Source organism: Heteronotia binoei, chromosome 1, assembly GCF_032191835.1.
Source record: "Heteronotia binoei isolate CCM8104 ecotype False Entrance Well chromosome 1, APGP_CSIRO_Hbin_v1, whole genome shotgun sequence".
NCBI lineage: Eukaryota > Metazoa > Chordata > Lepidosauria > Squamata > Gekkonidae > Heteronotia > Heteronotia binoei.
The window spans coordinates 123,033,628-123,050,915 of NC_083223.1; the positions used below are offsets into that span (position 1 = coordinate 123,033,628).

General features: G+C 41.4%; 1 protein-coding gene across 1 annotated transcript; it reads left to right on the forward strand.

The window, feature by feature from the left end:
* The first annotated feature begins 1,037 nt into the window (after window positions 1–1,037).
* On the forward strand, window positions 1,038–15,038 carry HEBP2 (heme binding protein 2). The gene is made up of 4 exons (XM_060240152.1): window positions 1,038–1,281; window positions 3,688–3,823; window positions 10,941–11,121; window positions 13,776–15,038. The coding sequence occupies exons 1-4, from the start codon at window positions 1,207–1,209 to the stop codon at window positions 13,948–13,950; spliced, it is 567 nt and encodes a 188-aa protein (XP_060096135.1). The 5' UTR covers window positions 1,038–1,206; the 3' UTR covers window positions 13,951–15,038.
* The last annotated feature ends 2,250 nt before the right edge of the window (window positions 15,039–17,288 follow it).

Genomic DNA, 17,288 nt, shown 5'->3' on the forward strand with positions numbered 1-17,288 from the left:
GTTGCTACATGTGTGAAGCAGCACTGAGGATTCCAGTTTAAGGTGAATGTGGGAGGCCTTCCAATCTACAAGATACACATCAGTTTTGATCCCAGTGTGGCGAAACTACAGTGAAAGCATATAACAGTCTATGGATCACCTCAGCAATAACTGCTTCAGAGGCAATGTCTTCTTCACACTCTTATTTGCTTTTGGAGCTACTTGAGAGAACTGTCGTCTGCTTACAGAGTTTGCCTTAAAATACAGAAACATTACAATGTGAGGTACATGACAACGCCCCCATACATTCTATAGTACTACAGTTGCTCCACTTAAGGGTATTCTGTTTCCTCACAAAGCTGTGCAATGCTGTAGGAGTGCAGAGGAGAGAGACATGCTAATTCCTTCTATTTCAAAGAGCCCTTTTCATCTGTCCCCCCCGCCCTCTCCAAGTATATGACAATGTGCTATTAGCTCACTCGTTCATCCCCCAGAGACGCTGTGCCAGCACAACAAGCGGCATCTGACACCAAGCACCAGTGCAGGGCGAAAAGAGCGCCCGCGCGCACACACACACGCTAGAATCTCAACAACCAAAACAGCCCGTCTCTGGCTGCCCCTCCAATTACCCCACGTGCGCAGCCGCTGGAAGCTTTTATAACTTCCTTGCAGCCAATCGCAAGGCCTCCTGTAGGCTGATTCTGAGACAGGCCAAATTGCCCCAAATGCCGTCAGAATCCCCAACATTTCGACGGTGGGAGGAGGGTGTCAATATACGCGAGTGTTGCCCCCCTCTACGGAGGACATCGCGTGAAATGTTATGAGACAAGCTCCAGTGTTCCTATACAAGTGCTCGGGCTAGGCTGAAAGGGAGAAACTCGCGTCAGGCGGCTAAACCAGGCAAGAGGCTGGAGGGTGAATGTCCGCGCGCAGCTTATGGGCATTAGGCCACGCAAGGGGTGGGGACGGGCAGGGGCTTTGCAGTTCCGATAAAGAGAAGGGGTCGCATTTTTCAAAAACGGCGAGAACATTTGCCTTTGGCTGCCATAGACCACGCGAAAAACGAAGGCGCGGCTTTCCCCAACGTTGCTTCTTAATATTGGAAATAGTGTAGTCTGTGTTGAATAAAAAAAGTTCCAAACTTAAGGGAGCAGATAAAGATAATCTGCAACTGCATTCCAGTGTGTGGAGGAGCAGTTATAATTTTGTTCCCTTTCTTTGTCCAGGATGTTGAAGGCTATAAAACAAGTGTTCTTTTCCACTGGGCTGGAGATGCCCAAATGGACAGCGCTGCCAAATCAGGTGAGCAGTAATTATATTTCTAAAAGATAGATTGTGGTGGGGTAGTCATGTGGTCTGAAGCAGCAGAACAAAGTTTGAGTCCAGGGGCACCTTTAAGACCAACAAAGTTTTATTCACAGTATAAGCTTTCATAAGCAAGCACATTTTGTTAGATACAGATGAAACAGAATCTCCTCAACTCTTACTTATAGGGGGTGAGGTGTTTGTGAGGAAGGTCGCTCCTGACAACCATCCCTCCCCTGTAAGTAAGGGTTGAGGAGATTCTGTTTCATGTGTATCTGACGAAGTGTGCTTGCTTATGAAAGCTTATACTGTGAATAAAACTTTGTTGGTCTTAAAGGTGCCCTTGGACTCAAACGTTGCTCTATGTTTCTCAAAGGCAGTCCTGCTCTAAACCTATATAGAGAGAGATTAATTCCTTCAGTTTTATGGAAGAACAAGATTCAAAGAACTCATCTCATTATAAGCTACAAAGTTTCAACTGGAATCAGGTTATAGGCACAATGGTTAGAACCTTGGAGCACATGATCTGCTCCTTGATTGCTAGTGTGGTCCCATCCATAAAGTTTGCTCCACAAGTGCTAGAGAGGAGAAAGACTAGACAAGTATGAAAATTTAAGAAATAGTTGCAGGTACTTCAGGCAAGATGATGTTAAAGGAACAGTGCACATTATTTCCTACAGCTTCAACAGAATATCTGTTTCAGAGTGATATCACTAGAGGCTGCATACTGCTCTTACTTCTTATGTGTGTATTGACAAATGTAGAGGACTGACTGCACAATCTACATAATGAATTAGGAGTGAACATTCTGTGGAACTATTCTGGGTAAATATGTTTAGGGTTGAGATGTACATTTAATGAATTTAAAGTTTGATTTTCAGAGGTAAGATTAAGCATATCTACGTTAGGAGAGTACACACACACTCACGAATGTAGATGTGCCTTGATACACACACACACACATGTAGTTGAGCCTTGATACTGTTTTGGAAAAATTATCCTCCGATGTCTCTTTAAATCAGGTTAAATAGGCATTTGAAAACATTTCATCTAAAATGGACCAATGTAAGTACTCCATTATTTAACACTATACTGTAAATATTTCTAGAAAATATAACAGAATGTTTTTAAAAAGCTCTTTCTTTAAAACCTCTGAAGTGCATCTTCCTCAAATTGTATACATCCATATGCTGTCTGTTAACTTAGTAATAATAGGTTTAAAAATATTTTTAAAGTTTTAGATAGTAAGCATAGTGATAGTAGTTGTTTCTGATTTTTTCTTTTCCTGAAAGGAATTACAATAATCACCAAACAGTTGCAGGAAATAAGATGTATCCATTACAGCTAAACAAAACAAACTGATTTTGTGGTCATTAGAGAGATATTTTTAAAGGCTACTTGCCAATAGCTCTTCAGCTTTAGAGGATGGTAGACTTGGTAGGACCTGAGGAAAAAAATAAAAGCATACAAAGGGGAAATCTTGATCTAGCATATAGAGTCACATAACCAGCCAAATAACTGAATTATGTCCAGAAGCAGAGAATCTGCTAGTACAGTATTACTACATTTGAGCTTCAATCTTATGAACACTTACATGGGAATAAATTAGGGTTCCAGCTTGCCAGGAAAGATGTCCTGTTTTTAAAATAGAGGTTTAATATACAGAAATGGACAGCTGAAGATTTTCATGGTAATTCCTGCAGATCAAATTATATTAAAGGGGCAGCTAGAGGGACCAGTTTAAAGGTTGGCAACAGTAGGAATAAAGGTCATACCAAATATTACACAATTTTATTTTAATTAAAAAATAGCCATGGGCTGCTGCAGTTAGGAGAAGATGTTGTATGTGTGTGTGTGTTAACCCTTTCCCCTCAGTATTTCCCATGGAAAATAATTTCCAAGCTGCTTTGCATCTATGTAGAAGGGAAGCTTTCTCTTTTGTGCAGCCACAGTTGGAAAAGAAGCTTGCGGGAGAATTTTGAATAGGGAAATTATTAGCAGCTCTTGTTGCCATTCCTCCCCACAAACTACTCACTTTAATAGACAAAACAAACAATAAAATAAAAAAACCCAGGAGACTGTTGTTGTGTAGCTGCTATGTCCTGTTCCGTGCCAAAGCCTTTATTTCTGAGCGTGCGTAGGGTCAAGTGCAGCAACAGGAAAAGATTTGGGTGAGTTAATGTTGAGAAAACTTACCAGATTGGGTATTGGTGAGGATGTAAAAATAGAACCAGTTTATATTAACATAGTGTGCACAGGGCTCTCCTTTATCTATGGTGGTTGCACTTTCTCTATTATTATACTTGCTGACTTCTTTAAAAGGGTTTCTTAATAAGTGCACAGAGTTACTGTATAAAATTATCAGTCAACAATATTCTTGATTTGTCTCCTATGTGTGTGAAGGCTTCTGATTATGAAATTCGACAGTATGAAGCATCCAAATGGGTTTGCACATCTGTTAAAACAGTGGATTGGAATGCAGCTATCAATACCGGTTTCACAAAACTCTTTAACTACATTAAGGGCAGGAATGAAAAAGGTACATATTTTGCTTTTTTAAAAAAATTGCAATGATTCCTTGCTTCAGGAATTAAACCACAAACATATGTGCTTCATATATGTCAAAATATCATTGTATACACTTCCGAGCAGTCACGTTATTTTCTTTTCTAATTTTAATATGATCAAGTATCAGATGTGCAATCTTCACCTCTTATTTACTCTATAATAAAGGCAACATGTAGCCTCGTGAGTAACAAATTTCATGCTCACCTAATTGGATAGACATTGCCCTCCTGTGAGTACCTGAATGTGAAAGCACAGTGCTTCATGGCAAAGGCTGCTGTTTTGCATTCCCAGTATCAGTGGTGTGACAGCTGGGAATCCATCACTGTTGTTTCCCTGCTGTGTACAGATGGACATGGGGATCCACTAGTTTTGGAGACCCAGAAGCCACTGTGGTCCCTGCAGACTAATAAGCCATTCTGATGGTCTCCCTTCAATTACTGCTAAACTGTTATAGCCAGTGGAATAACTTTAACAAGGACTGCTTCATTATTTGTTTATTAAAATCATAGCCTACATTACTGTTAATATGCTCAAGGTAACTGACAAAAATCAAAGATGCATCGCTACAAAATACAAATCTAAGGGCTAGCCTTTCCTCTGTTGCTGACAATCAATGATGCCAAGTGATTTCAGTGGGGATGACAATGGGAATATTGTCCTTGGACTCTCTCCTCTGCTTTCTGGCCTGTTCTTGGACATTTTTAGATTCCTGGTGGTATTTGTGGGGGAGGGGAATGGCAGAGGGGAGTATGTCATGTTTTCAGTTGGAAATGACATGAATGCCTGAACAAGGAAGGGAGGACTTAAAGGGTAGATTTTAAAAATCTGCAGCACAGGCCCCGCATAGGGTGTTTACTCTCTTCAGAGGTGCTCTCTGGGGTGGTGTTTCCTTTACAGAAGTTCCTCCCTGTGTTTCATCTTTGGCAAATAAAAAACACACACACTTTTAATGCTGGTCATCTGAGTAACTAGATTTTGTTCTTTGTTATGCTGGTACTTCTGTAATGTCTTTATGCTGAAGTTTGATTGTGCCTTGATCAGGGTTTCTAATAAACACTGGTAGATTTAAATTAAGATTTTCAAGCTCTCTCTGAGACATTCAAAAGGCAAACATTTTAAATCAATAAGGAATGATAAGGGCTTCACCACAGATGGATACATAATCTTATATTCTACAGCTGGACATGTGATGCATTCTATTGGATATGAGAAAACTCCTTGCTTAATTTACCATCTCTTGTAATAGGTCAAAGTGAAGAAAATGGCAATGCTAACCTTTTGTGCCTAGAAGAGTTTTCAAATTCCTATATTTACAGCCAGTTACTTTGGAAATGGAGAACTGTTAGAAGCCTTTGTGGCATAGGATGATGCTGATTTTAAAAAGGCAAATGGGCCTTTTTAAAATATGTAAAGAAGTTGTGGGTAGATCTGGATAACACATATAGATTTGAGTGAACCAGATGTAAGGTGCCATCTCAGGTCCTCAAAATGACTGAAGTTCAGATTTGGCCTTTAGTTTCTAGGAAATGTCACAGTCCTTAATACTGGCTGGCACATATTTCATCCTTGACTGTCCTGGCAGAATTTTGTTACTGATGCTGTGAATAAATAGATGGTTTATTAAACCGATTAAGCACTGGCTGATCATTTTAATTATAAATTATTAACTGTCTTCTGTCTATTTTGACAAACATTGTAGTTTTGCAAATTAGAATGAGCCAGGCTGAAGTGTCTTTCAAGACGTAAAACCTTTACTTAATTTTGAGCACACAGAACAGGTAACTAAATTGGTACAGTATAGACTTCTCGCCTGGCCTGTAGCAGATTGAGCAAACACCAAAGGGAAGGAACAAGCAAAAAAAAAAAAAACTAGGAGAAGACATTTCTAGGCCCCAGTTAGTGACTAGCATTACCAACCTCCAGGGGGTGGCTGGCACTCTCCCACTATTACAACTGATGTCCAGGCAACAGAGATCAGTTCACCTGGAGAAAATGGCTGCTGTGGAAGGTGGACTCTGTGGCATTATACCCCTATGAAGTCCCTCCCCTCCCCAAATCCCACCGTCCTCAGGCTCCACTCCCCACATCTCCAGGTATTTCTCAATCCAGAGCTGGCAACCCTACTAGGCAACTCTATGTATTGAATAATTTTGAAACTGAATTAACCCTCTAATTATCTCTCTGCTTCCATGGATTGTGTTCCATTGTTAACGCACTAACTTTTATAAGAAGAAAACATGGTATAATGAAAAAATATCAAATATATCTATCTATATCTTGTTTTTTTAGTTTTTTTTGTGTAAAACAATTTTTATTAATTTGCAATATATTGTTATAATATTCTTAAAGAAATAAGAGAATCAATACAAATTTATACCAATACATTACACTTCCCCCCCCTCCTCCTCTCCTCCCTTTTTGTGACTCCCCCCCCCGCCGGTGTTTACTTAAATTGGTAAAAATGCAAGATAATTATATCAAACCAAGAATCTTCATATGAAAACCTTATCACAGTAAAAAAAGAAAAAAAATAATGAGTATAAGAAAAATCAAACCCTATATGTCCATCTTCATTCTTATCCTTTCACCTTCATCAAAAATAAAAACAAAAGGAAATTATTTCTTTATAACATAAGGAAATTATTTCTTAATAGGATTTAGTCCATTATTCCACAAAGCTTCAGCTATTATCAAAAATCACTAAATGTCCCTCTACCTTCCAGTATTTTTCAACATATTTTTGGAATTTCTCCCATTCCTTTCTGAACTTCTCCAAATCATAATCTTTTAAGATTCTTGTAAGTTTGTCCATTTCACTTCAAGACATAACTTTTAAAATCCAATCCAATATATCTTTTTTTTTAGTTTCTTAAAAGCGAAATATTGAAAGCACAATCACAAACAATTCCTATGAGAAGGAAAAATGGGAGGAGCTTAAAGAAGCCAAGGTGGCTCCATAAACAGCTCTTTAAAGACATGAGAAATAAAAAAGATTCATTTAGGAAATGGCAGGAGGGTCTTATAACCAAGGATAAATATAAACAAATAACTAGTGCTTTTAGGGAAAGGGAAAGCTAAAGCTCAGTATGAACTTAGGCTAGCAAGAGATGCTAAAAACAACAAAAAAGGGTCCTTGTGTACAAAGTAAGAAAAAGAGCAAGGACATGGTAGGTCCACTGCGAGGACAGGAAAGTGAAATTGTAATAGATGATGAAGAAAGGGCAGAACTGCTCAATTCCTACTTTCCCTCAATCTTCTCTTGTGAGGGAAATGATGCAACAACAGAACATATGATGAGGGAAGGCAGTTATGCCTAGGATCAGCATAGGGGTAGTACACAGTTTTTTTAGATGAAACCTGGGTAACTACTAACTGGAAACACTGGAATATTTAGAAATGACAGCTGTGATCACTAAGCCAGCATGGGTTTCTCAAGAACAAGTCATGTCAGAGTAACCTTGGCTGCTTACAGACCAGCACTTGGGCCAACTCAGAGATGCCTCTAAAGTTGACCCAAAAAATCTGAGCAGACAGCAATATCTGCTGGCTGTCCTCCTCTTGTCCTCACCCTATCCTCACGGCTGCTTTGACTGGCTCAAAATGCTACCACTTTCGAAGTGGTAGCAAATATTTGAGCTGGCCGTCAGTCGCCTCCCCGCTGTCTGGACGGGGAAGGGCGCAAACAAGGCGACTTGGCAGCCTGGAGCTGCCAGCCACCCCAAGCTGTTCTGGGGTTTTCTTCCTGAAGGAAACCAATCAGAGCACTGGTGCACTTGTGCGCACGAGCGCTTGCCCCACAAGGGGGGAAAAAGGGGACTCCTGCTTCTAGGGCACCTTCCCGTGTGGTGGCGCCCAGCCACCTCACGGATGGGATGGGGCCGTGTCGCCGGGGACTGTCTGAAGGCTCCAGGATAGCTCTTTCTGAGCCGTCCTGATTCAGGACACCTCCCAGCCGCTCAAGAATGCCCATCTGTTCTCAGCCCTTATCTCCTTTTTTAGAGAAAGTTACTACCTTGCTGGATCAGGGGAATGCTGTAGACATAATTTATCTTGATTTCAGCAAGGCTTTTGATAAGGTTCCACATATTTTTGTTGACAAGTTGATAAAATGTGGTTTGGATGCTATTACTGTTAGGTGGATCTGTAACTGGCTGGCAGATCGCACCCAAAGAGTGCTTGTTAATGGTTTCTCATCCTCTTGGAGAGAAATGACAAGTGGAGTGCCTCAAGGATCTTTCCTGGGACCTGTTTTGTTCAACATCTTTATAAATGATTTGGATGAAGGAATGGAGGGAATGCTTATTAAATTTGCAGGTGACACTAAATTGGGAGGGGTCATATACAGTAGAAGACAGAGAGAGGATACAGGATAGGCTTCCCAACCTTCCTGCCCTGGCGGGGGACCCCAAGATTTCCACCCTCTTCCCCCGCTCCCCAAAAAAAGGAAGCGGGGGGAGAGGGGAAACAGCGCCGGGGAGCATGGTGGGCTGCCCGATCCTGGAGTGGGCGAGGCCGCCGTGCCGCTGCTGCTCCCTCCCCGCCCACCACAGCTGCTCTTCCGAGATGGGCCCAAGCTGAGCCCATCTCGGAGGAGCAGCCAAGAGGCAGCAGCAGCGCAGGGGAGGGCGAGGCAGGCCAGGAGCGTGGCGAGCCGTGAATCCGGGCCCTTCTAGGACCCGGACTCGCGGCTCGCCATACCCCTGGCCCGCCTCCACCCCCCCTCCGATTCTACCCCAGAGGCGGAGCAGAGCAGGCGAGGCTGCCGCGCCGCTGCTGCCCCCCTGCCCCACCGCAGCTGCTCCTCCGAGATGGGCTCAGCCTGAGCCCATCTTGGAAGAGCAGCCACGGCGAGCGGAGAAGAGGCTGCAGCCGCGCAGCGGCGTCGCCCGCTCCAAGACGGCCGTTTCCCCCCCCTCCCCCTAGCTCCACCCCAGTGTCTCCTGGCTCCACCCCCAAAGTCTCCTGGCTCCACCCCCAAAGTCCCCAGATATTTCTGGGATTGGACTTGGCAACCCTAATACAGGATGATCTTGTTAGGCTAGAAAACCGGGCTAGAACAAATAAAATGAATTTTAACAGGGATTAATGTAAAGTTCTGCATTTAGGTAGGAAAAATCCAATGCATGTTTATAGGATGGGGGAGACTTGTCTTGGCAGTAGTATGTGTGAAAAAGATCTAGGGGCCTTGGTGGACTGAACATGAATCAGCAGCATGATGTGGTGGCTAAAAAGGCAAATGCAAAATTGGGCTGTATCAATAGAAGTATAGTGTCCTGATCACATGAAGTGATGGTATCACTTTATTCTGTTCTGGTTAGATCTCACCTAGAGTACTGTGTTCAGTTTTGGCCACCATAAGTTAAGGAGGATATGGACAAGCTGAAACATGTCCAGAGGAGGGCAATGAAGATGGTGAGGGGTCTGGAGACTAAATCCTATGAGGAAGGGTTGAAGGAGCTGGGTATCTTTAGCCGGGAAAGGAGACAACTGAGAGGTGATATGATCACCATCTTTGAGTACTTGAAGGGCTGTTATATAGAGGATAGTGTGCAGTTGTTTTATGTTGCCCCAGGAGGTCAGACCAGAACCAATGGGTTGAAATGAAATCAGAAGAATTTCTGGCTAAACATTAGGAAGAACTTCCTGACAGAGTGGTTCCACAGTGAAACAGGCTTCCTCAGGTGGTGGTGGGCTGTCTTTCCATGGAGGTTTTCAGTCAGAGGTTAGATGGCCATCTGACATCAATGTTGATTCTGTGAATTAGGCAGATCATGAGAAGGAAGGCAGAAAGGGTTGCATCAATGCTTAGTTCTTGTGGTCCTTTCTTACATGCTTGGGAATGCTGACTGCAACTCTGGGGTCAGTCAGCAATTTTTCTCCAGGCCAGTTTGGCAAGGGATCCAGGAGGTTTTTGCCATCTTTTGGGCATGGAGCAGAGGTCAGTGGGGATGTATGTGTGTGGGGGAGATATTTGTGAAATTCCTGCATTGTGCAGGAGGGTTGGACTAGGTGATTTTGGAGGTCCCTTCCAACTCTATGATTTGATGAAGAAAGAAAATTCTTGAGGCCAATGCAGTTCAAATGGATGGGGGTATATTTAGGATTTACAAGAGCCCTGGCTTATTTGAAAGAAACTGCATCCCCTTGCCTAAAGTCCAGCGTTGAAACTTGAACTGATTCATTCCTCAAGAAGGGGATAGTGAGTAAAGAACAACCAGGAAGGATTGCCAAGTAGTACTTGGAGATCTCCTGGAATTACAACTGAATTCAATAGAGGCCAGTTCTTCTGGAGAAAATGGTCACAAGACAAACACTATAGATTTACACCGTGCTGAAGTCCCTCCCCTCCTCAAACTCCACCCACCTGAGCTCCACCTCCAGAATCTCCAGGAATCTCGCAGCCCAGAGTTGGCAATTCTATGTCTAGGGTCAGTTATGTCACTTATTAGGCTTGCTGGTAGGAAGCAGGCAGTCTCAGATGCCTGGCCTCTAAGGGGAAAGAAGGAGATTTTGGCTACTTTATGTACTACTTATAATAAGAGATAATTCTAAAACACTTGCAGTCTATTTTGATATATAAATGGAAAAGGATTGCTTGTTATGGCAATTAATTGCCATGTTAAGGTCCTATCCAGTCAGCTAAAGATTCTCCAGTGGCCCATGTGTTCTACTATGGTGTCATATGGCAACTTACTAAAAATAATTTTTTTTCTGGGTAAGAAACCTGAAACTGAAAACAACTCTAATCTCAATATTAAGCTCATTTTCTAGCATATGCTGGTTCAGTCTTGCCCAGTGCCCTTCGGTTTTTTTAAAAAATGCAAGACTATGTCTGGGACCAACAGGAAAGGTTGGTAACATAAGAAGCTAGTTGGTTGGCACCAGGAACAGGAGCATTTCCATTGGAAGATGGTGCGGGCAGCTCAAGAACTTCCACAAAATATTGTGTCTTTTAGTCTGGGTGGGTCAAATCTGCCTTGGCAGCCATTTGTTGTCCACTCCCTGCTATTCTGCTATGGAGTTCATTCTGTACTAATGTGTTATGTGCTACACCAATATGGCTGATATCAACACCTTGCGTCTTTCAGGGATGAAGATAGATATGACTGCTCCAGTAACATGCTATGTTGAACCTGGTGCTGGCCCATTCTGTGAATCTATCACAACTGTTGCTTTTTACTTGCCATCAAAACACCAGGCAAATCCACCTAGGCCTTCAGAGGCTGATGTCTTCATTGAAAGCAGGCCAGCAATTAATGTGTTTGTCAGGTAAGTGCTATTCCACATGTGTCTGCAAAATACAGATTATAAATCTGTTGATTTTAAATTCAATATCTGTGTACAAAATGATCAGAATAGATATCTCACTACAGCTGTTAATTACTTTCCTGTTTTTAGCGAGCCAGTTTGGTGTAGTTAAGTTTGCGGACTCTTATCTGGAAGAACCAGGTTTGATTTTCCACTTCTCCACTTGCAGCTGCTAGAATAGCCTTGGGTCAGTCATAGCTCTTGCAGAGTTGTCCTTGAAAGGACAGCTTCTGGGAGAGCTCTCAGCCCCACCCACCTCACAGGGTGTCTGTTGTGGGGGAAGAAGATAAAGGAGATTGTAAGCTGCTCTGAGACTCTGATTCAGAGAGAAGGGCGGGGTCTTCTTCTTTGTTTTTAATACATAGCAGCCCCACTGTGTTTTGAATGTTAGTAAAGTACAGCTGTTAAAATAAATGAAACTCCATGGAAAAAACACACAACTGCTAGGTAATGTTGAATCTTTCTCTAAAGATATTTTAAGTTTGGCTGCCACCTTGTGACTACTAAAGTATATTGTACAATGTACTTTCATTTGGAATATCAGGAGGTCTTCCACAAATAGCTAAAATAAATGTCATAGGAATTTAGGTAGTAATAGAAAAGGCAGACATTTTGTCCACACGTTTTTCACTGATCTGTGGCATTTGTTTCAGATCCTACCCTGCATTCCATTGTGTAACCTCAACTGCTCTGCACCTATTATAGAGGAAAACTTTTCCTAAGACAAGAACTGCACATACATTACTTTCTACTACTTCTCATCTTCTGTGAAACCAGTCTCATTATGGTTTTCCAACGCAAAAAATTCATGCAACAGCTTTAGATTGAGGCTGCAGCATGGTAGACTGGTTTGTGTAAGACCAGCCTTGTAGCCAGGAATTTTCTGCTTGGGGGGCGTTTAAATTCTTTAGCTGCACTGGCTGATTAAATTACCTTTAATTAAACTATTGGTGGTCCACAGTGTGTGGGGAGGTAGGCTATGCGTCTGCCAGCACCTGACACCTTCCCTTATCCCAGCCCTCCCTCGGCCCACCCAGAACTGCTGACTGACCTGAGGAGGCAAGGCTGGGCACAAGAACTGAGCTCCACCTGCCAAAAAAAGAGACTGATGGGGTTTGCCTTGCTGGCTTGTTGATGGTGACAAGAGTGAGCAGCCGTGGCTGGCAAGAGGCTAGAGAGAGCGGTGGCGTGGGATTAGAGGGTGGGGCTAGCCAGCGAGATGGGGTCACATGGCCACAGTGTGGATTGGAGGGTGGTGCGGGGCTCGCCTTGCTGGTTTGTTGCTGGTGATGAGAGTGAGTGGCTGTGGCCAGTGAGAGGCTAGAGAGAGCAGCAGCATGGGATTGGGGGAAGGCTTGGGGCTTGCCGGCAATAAGCACCATAGATAAAATTAAACAATGAATGTCAAGAGGCTCCACTGTAGCTATGGGTCTGTGCTAAGCACCAGAGCAGCATGTCTGTAAGTGGGCAGGGCTATGTTTTTGAGGAAGCAGCATTCACTGGGTGAACTGTGGTGTTCCATTTTTTGTTTTAAGATTGCATCTCCACAGAGGGAGTTCTATATTGACCCAATCAACACAACAATGCAGCTCTCCTTTGAATCATTGTGCAAATTATAGTAGCTGCATATACAGCTTCCAGTAGTTAGCTGTTATGGTCTCAAACGATAGAACAAAGCAGGGCTTTTTTGTAGTAGGAACTCCTTTGCATATTAGGTCACACACCCCTGATGTAACCAATCCTCCAAGAGCTTATAGGGCTGTTATTACAGGGCTTACTGTAAACTCTTGGAGGACTGGCTACATCAGGGATGTGTGATCTAATATGCAAAGGAGTTCCTGGTACAAAAAAGCCCTGGAACAAAGTTTGAGTCAAGCAGCATCTTTAAGACTAACGAAGTTTAATTCTGAGTATAAGCTTTAGTGTAGTATTTGAAGTGTGCATGTGCACAGAAGCTTATACTCAGAATTAAACTGTTGGTCTTAAAAGGTGCCACTGGACTCAAAACTGTGTATACAGCTGATTCACATACAAATGGCGCCATTCTAGTCTAGGTTTAGACTGAAATCAGTTTGCATAGGATTACATTGTAAGTCCAAATGCAGCCATGGTCCCATTTACTTACCAAGTTTTCTCAGAGGTTTACCAACAAGAACTAGATTGTCAAGTGGCTTATCATGTATACATAATTTGGAGCATCTGCATCTCCCTGCCACAGCTGATGTTCCAGCCTGTGGGTGAAGGCAGAGTTGGTGTCACGCAGAAGTAGCTTTTATAGACCCATAATGTGTATACTAGGTCTTTACAAAGCAATATCTATGTATGCAGCCACTCGAGTGCCTGTGCAGTGAAGTAATTCTTATGTAGAAGGGAATATCCCATCGAATAGCAGCCGTTAATTAAAACATGAATGAATCTAAGCTTCAGAACCCTATAGGCTGTTAAACATTTTAAGATTAATATTTTAAAGACATTTTCAACTAACAATAGTTTTGAGTGCCGGTTTTTGTATGACTTGCCTAGATTTTGTTTTTCACTGAGATAGCCTTAGGCCAGTTTGGCAGCATCCTTTGTAAAGCATAAGCAGAACTTTAATTTGTTGCTATTTTCAACAGATCCTTTGGAGGATTTACCAATGCCAAAAAGAACCAAGAGGAAATACTGGCACTTGTTGAAAGTTTGAAACGGGATGGCAAAACTTTTCAAGAAAAGGTTTACTATACTGCTGGCTATGACAGTCCATTTAAATTGCTGAATCGACATAATGAAGTTTGGCTTATCAGGAGATAAAACCCCAGTACTTTAGTCTTAATTTCTAGTATTTAATTTTTAACAAAGTGTAACTTTTACAATAACAGATAAAGGCCCTATTTTTGTTTTTTGTTTTTCTAATCAATTTTTTCTGTTTTTCCAACTATATATATTGTCTCCTGAAATCTCTAAAAAGGTGATATGGAGTAAACAGAGAGCCTGTACAACTTTTCATCAAAGTGGCATTCAGAATGGACATGCAAGTTCTGCTCTGTGTGACTGAATTTTCTATTTTTAGAGAAATAAGTGCATGGGCAATGAAGGTCATGAATTGCCACCTGTGTTTCCTGAACACCTTAAAGACAGAAGTATCCAAACCCCAAATCTCTGCTTTGCGAGAAGAGTGCGGGATGTAAGTCAAATAAATAATCTCAAATATAAGGTACAGTGATCCAAAATATGACCCATGGCACCCCGCCACTTTTCACAAAATGACTGAGTCTGCAAGGATAGGAAACATCTACCCATTATGGGCAATCTGGGCTTAAGTCATTTATAGTTGTTAATACGCATCACTGTGCTGTGTATGTATCTTTTGAGCTTACACATTGTAATTACAGGTAATTTACCAAAGGTGCAGCATCTAATTAAGGAAACATCAGAATTGAATTGATTTGTCGGCAGGAACCTGGCATGGAATTTGGCTCTCTAACCCATTGCAATCAGCACTCTTATCCTAAGGAGTCTTGCATTCTGTATGAAAAGCATGACTGATCAATAAGTCATCACAGTGGGGTGTATGGCAATTCAACCAGTCAAAGAGCTGTGCTTGTAAAGGAACAGTTTGACAGGGGGGTTTTTTAAATGAGAAAAGGAACATTTGATACCATGATCATTGATGCTTCACCTACATTACATGCAAAGCTCCATGTAATGGAGACTTTTAAAGACTTTTACCATCCAGCTACTATTTTCCTTTGGAAAGATGTCGAGGTTTTTTTCTCCTTTGAAATACTAAAAGATCAACCACTGATAATGCTGCATATATAATGTGACATGATGATCTTGCACTTCAGCTGGAAAATTTGACATTTGTCACTTGGTTGATTAAAAGATGGGTTGTAGAATTTGTGGTTGGCAGTGAAAACTATTGGTGCTGATGCTGTTAATTGCATTGTTATTTCTAGCAACTTTGCTTCTTTCTGTCACCTCTCCTTGTGCCTCTATGGCAGAGAACAAAAGAAGAAAGTATGCGGCATCCAAACTATGCCAGATTAAGCCCCAAAAAGTGTGACAAGCCAGATAGGCCTCATCTTATCCTGTCCCATTTTCTTAGAGCTGGCTTATACAAAGTCTTGCCCACAGTAAATAAGCATGCTTTTTGTACTAAATTTGAAAATAGACATACCACCACTGGCAGGCTGCCTATGTTTATAAACAGTGTTTATGGGTTAACAACAGGGAATACTAAATGCTTTTATTCCTTTTATGTACACACCTTGCTGCAAGAAAAAGTATTGATCATCATGTCTCTAACTTATGAAGCTATGGGCTTTCAAAATTTATTTGCATTAGCATCTGAAACATTTTTTGCTAACTTACAGATCAATAGAAGACATACTGAATCTTCTCCTGTCTTCTGCTGAACAGAAATTATCAAGTTTGTTCAGCCACAAATGCTACATAGCTGTATTTTTCAAGAGTAATTTTCACCATGCCATGGTTTTTTTTTTAGAAGATTAGAATATCTATTCCTGTTGAATACAAGGAGTATTTTTTACTAAACATCAGGCTGCAGGGAGCAAAGTTCTGTTTTTCTTTGCTTTGGTTTTGGATAGGGAAGGATAGGAGGACATATGTTAACTGAAAACAAAATGACTCCATACAAGTTTCAAGAAAATCTCTAGAGATAACCTGGGACAGACAGAAAAAAAGTATAGGCTAGTATCAGAGATGTTTATTAGATAAAATCTTGTGTGGGATACGAACCCCCATTCTTCATACAAACTGATGAACTTATGGTTCCCTTTATATGGAATACTAGAACAGTAACATTCACTTGACAAGGTTTAAGGGATTTTTTTTAAAAAATCAAAGATTAGTCAGAAAATGCACATATTTTTTTAACAAATCAGGACGGGTCATTTCCTGTTGACACTGGAAGTATGGAAATGGACACTTAATTAAATATATTTATAAATGCTTTTTACAATTAAAGATTTATAACTAGTTTTCTAACCCAGTACTAAATGCTTATCTGTTTTGTTTGATATACCGTCTGACAGATAATGAAGACGCAGCAGCAGAGCAATGTGATATTAGAGTCTCTTACATACAAAATTAACTTGTTTAGCCCTTCCCCAACTATTAATAAACCAAGGTAGTGGGAGAATGGCACTTCTGTGTTGTCTGCTAAACTGTATGAACAAGCCTGACATTGTCTCCCACACACTTTTGCAGTGCATGTGTGGTGGTCACTGCCGTGTCAACTGGATTACTTTCTCTGAATCACACAAATAAATATGGAGAGGATGTTCATTTTTAAATGTTCAACCTTTAATTTTCTCAGCTTTTATTTGTTATTTTGGTATACCTGTAAAAAATTCAAATTCCTGTATAGATGTTTGACAGGATTTTTAAACATTGTTCTGATATGGAGTATTATTTCCCCAGCACTTTTCCTGTAACCCAAAACAAATTCACTCAGTAAAAGAGGAACATTGTTTCTCAAAGTTCTTCTTAAAACACAGGGTTTAAGAATAAAAATTACCTGCTTACGGAAACACAATCTCAGTTTCTGCATGAGTCAATGCAGATTGCTTCCTTCCAACCAGGAGGCCTATCTGCAGCAATTAACACATACGGGATCCAGCAGACAAGTCTTCTCTGAGGGCTGCTGCTATGGAATTGCTCTAGTCACAAAAGAAAGGCAGCCTTTCCCCAGAGACTGCACAGAAGACTTAAACAGGCAGAGGTATAGCAGTCAGCCTTCCATGGATTGTTACTTTGGGCTAACAAAGGAAATTTTCCTTTCCCATGCAAGACACAGTGATAAGTGTTGCCCTGGAAAAGGCATGACTTTGTTTTAGGGATTTGCTGAGTGGGGAGAAAAGAATGAATACTAGATTGTGTAATTTAGGGATGCTGAAGGTCAGTGTTACAAATCTATATTATCATGCCTTGCTAGACTTAATAGTCGTGATATAGAGTCTCTGCTGTACATGCTGATCTACAAACATACAGGGACGTTCTTTTCTGTGAGAGGCAAAAAAAATAAATAGGCATATTCTTGCATTGCATAAAGAGGGTTTCACTTAGAGAGCTGTGTGGAGGGCTATGGATTATGACCAGTGGTTTTAGTCCATCAATGTGTACTT

What these genes read in the sequence shown, in the direction of transcription:
- HEBP2 (XM_060240152.1), top strand. Translation starts at nt 1,207, where the DNA reads ATGTTGAAGGCTATAAAACAAGTGTTCTTTTCCACTGGGCTGGAGATG. An exon ending in GGACAGCGCTGCCAAATCAG is followed by an intron (nt 1,282 to 3,687) that starts GTGAGCAGTAAT and finishes ATGTGTGTGAAG; the next exon opens with GCTTCTGATTATGAAATTCG. An exon ending in GCAATTAATGTGTTTGTCAG is followed by an intron (nt 11,122 to 13,775) that starts GTAAGTGCTATT and finishes TATTTTCAACAG; the next exon opens with ATCCTTTGGAGGATTTACCA.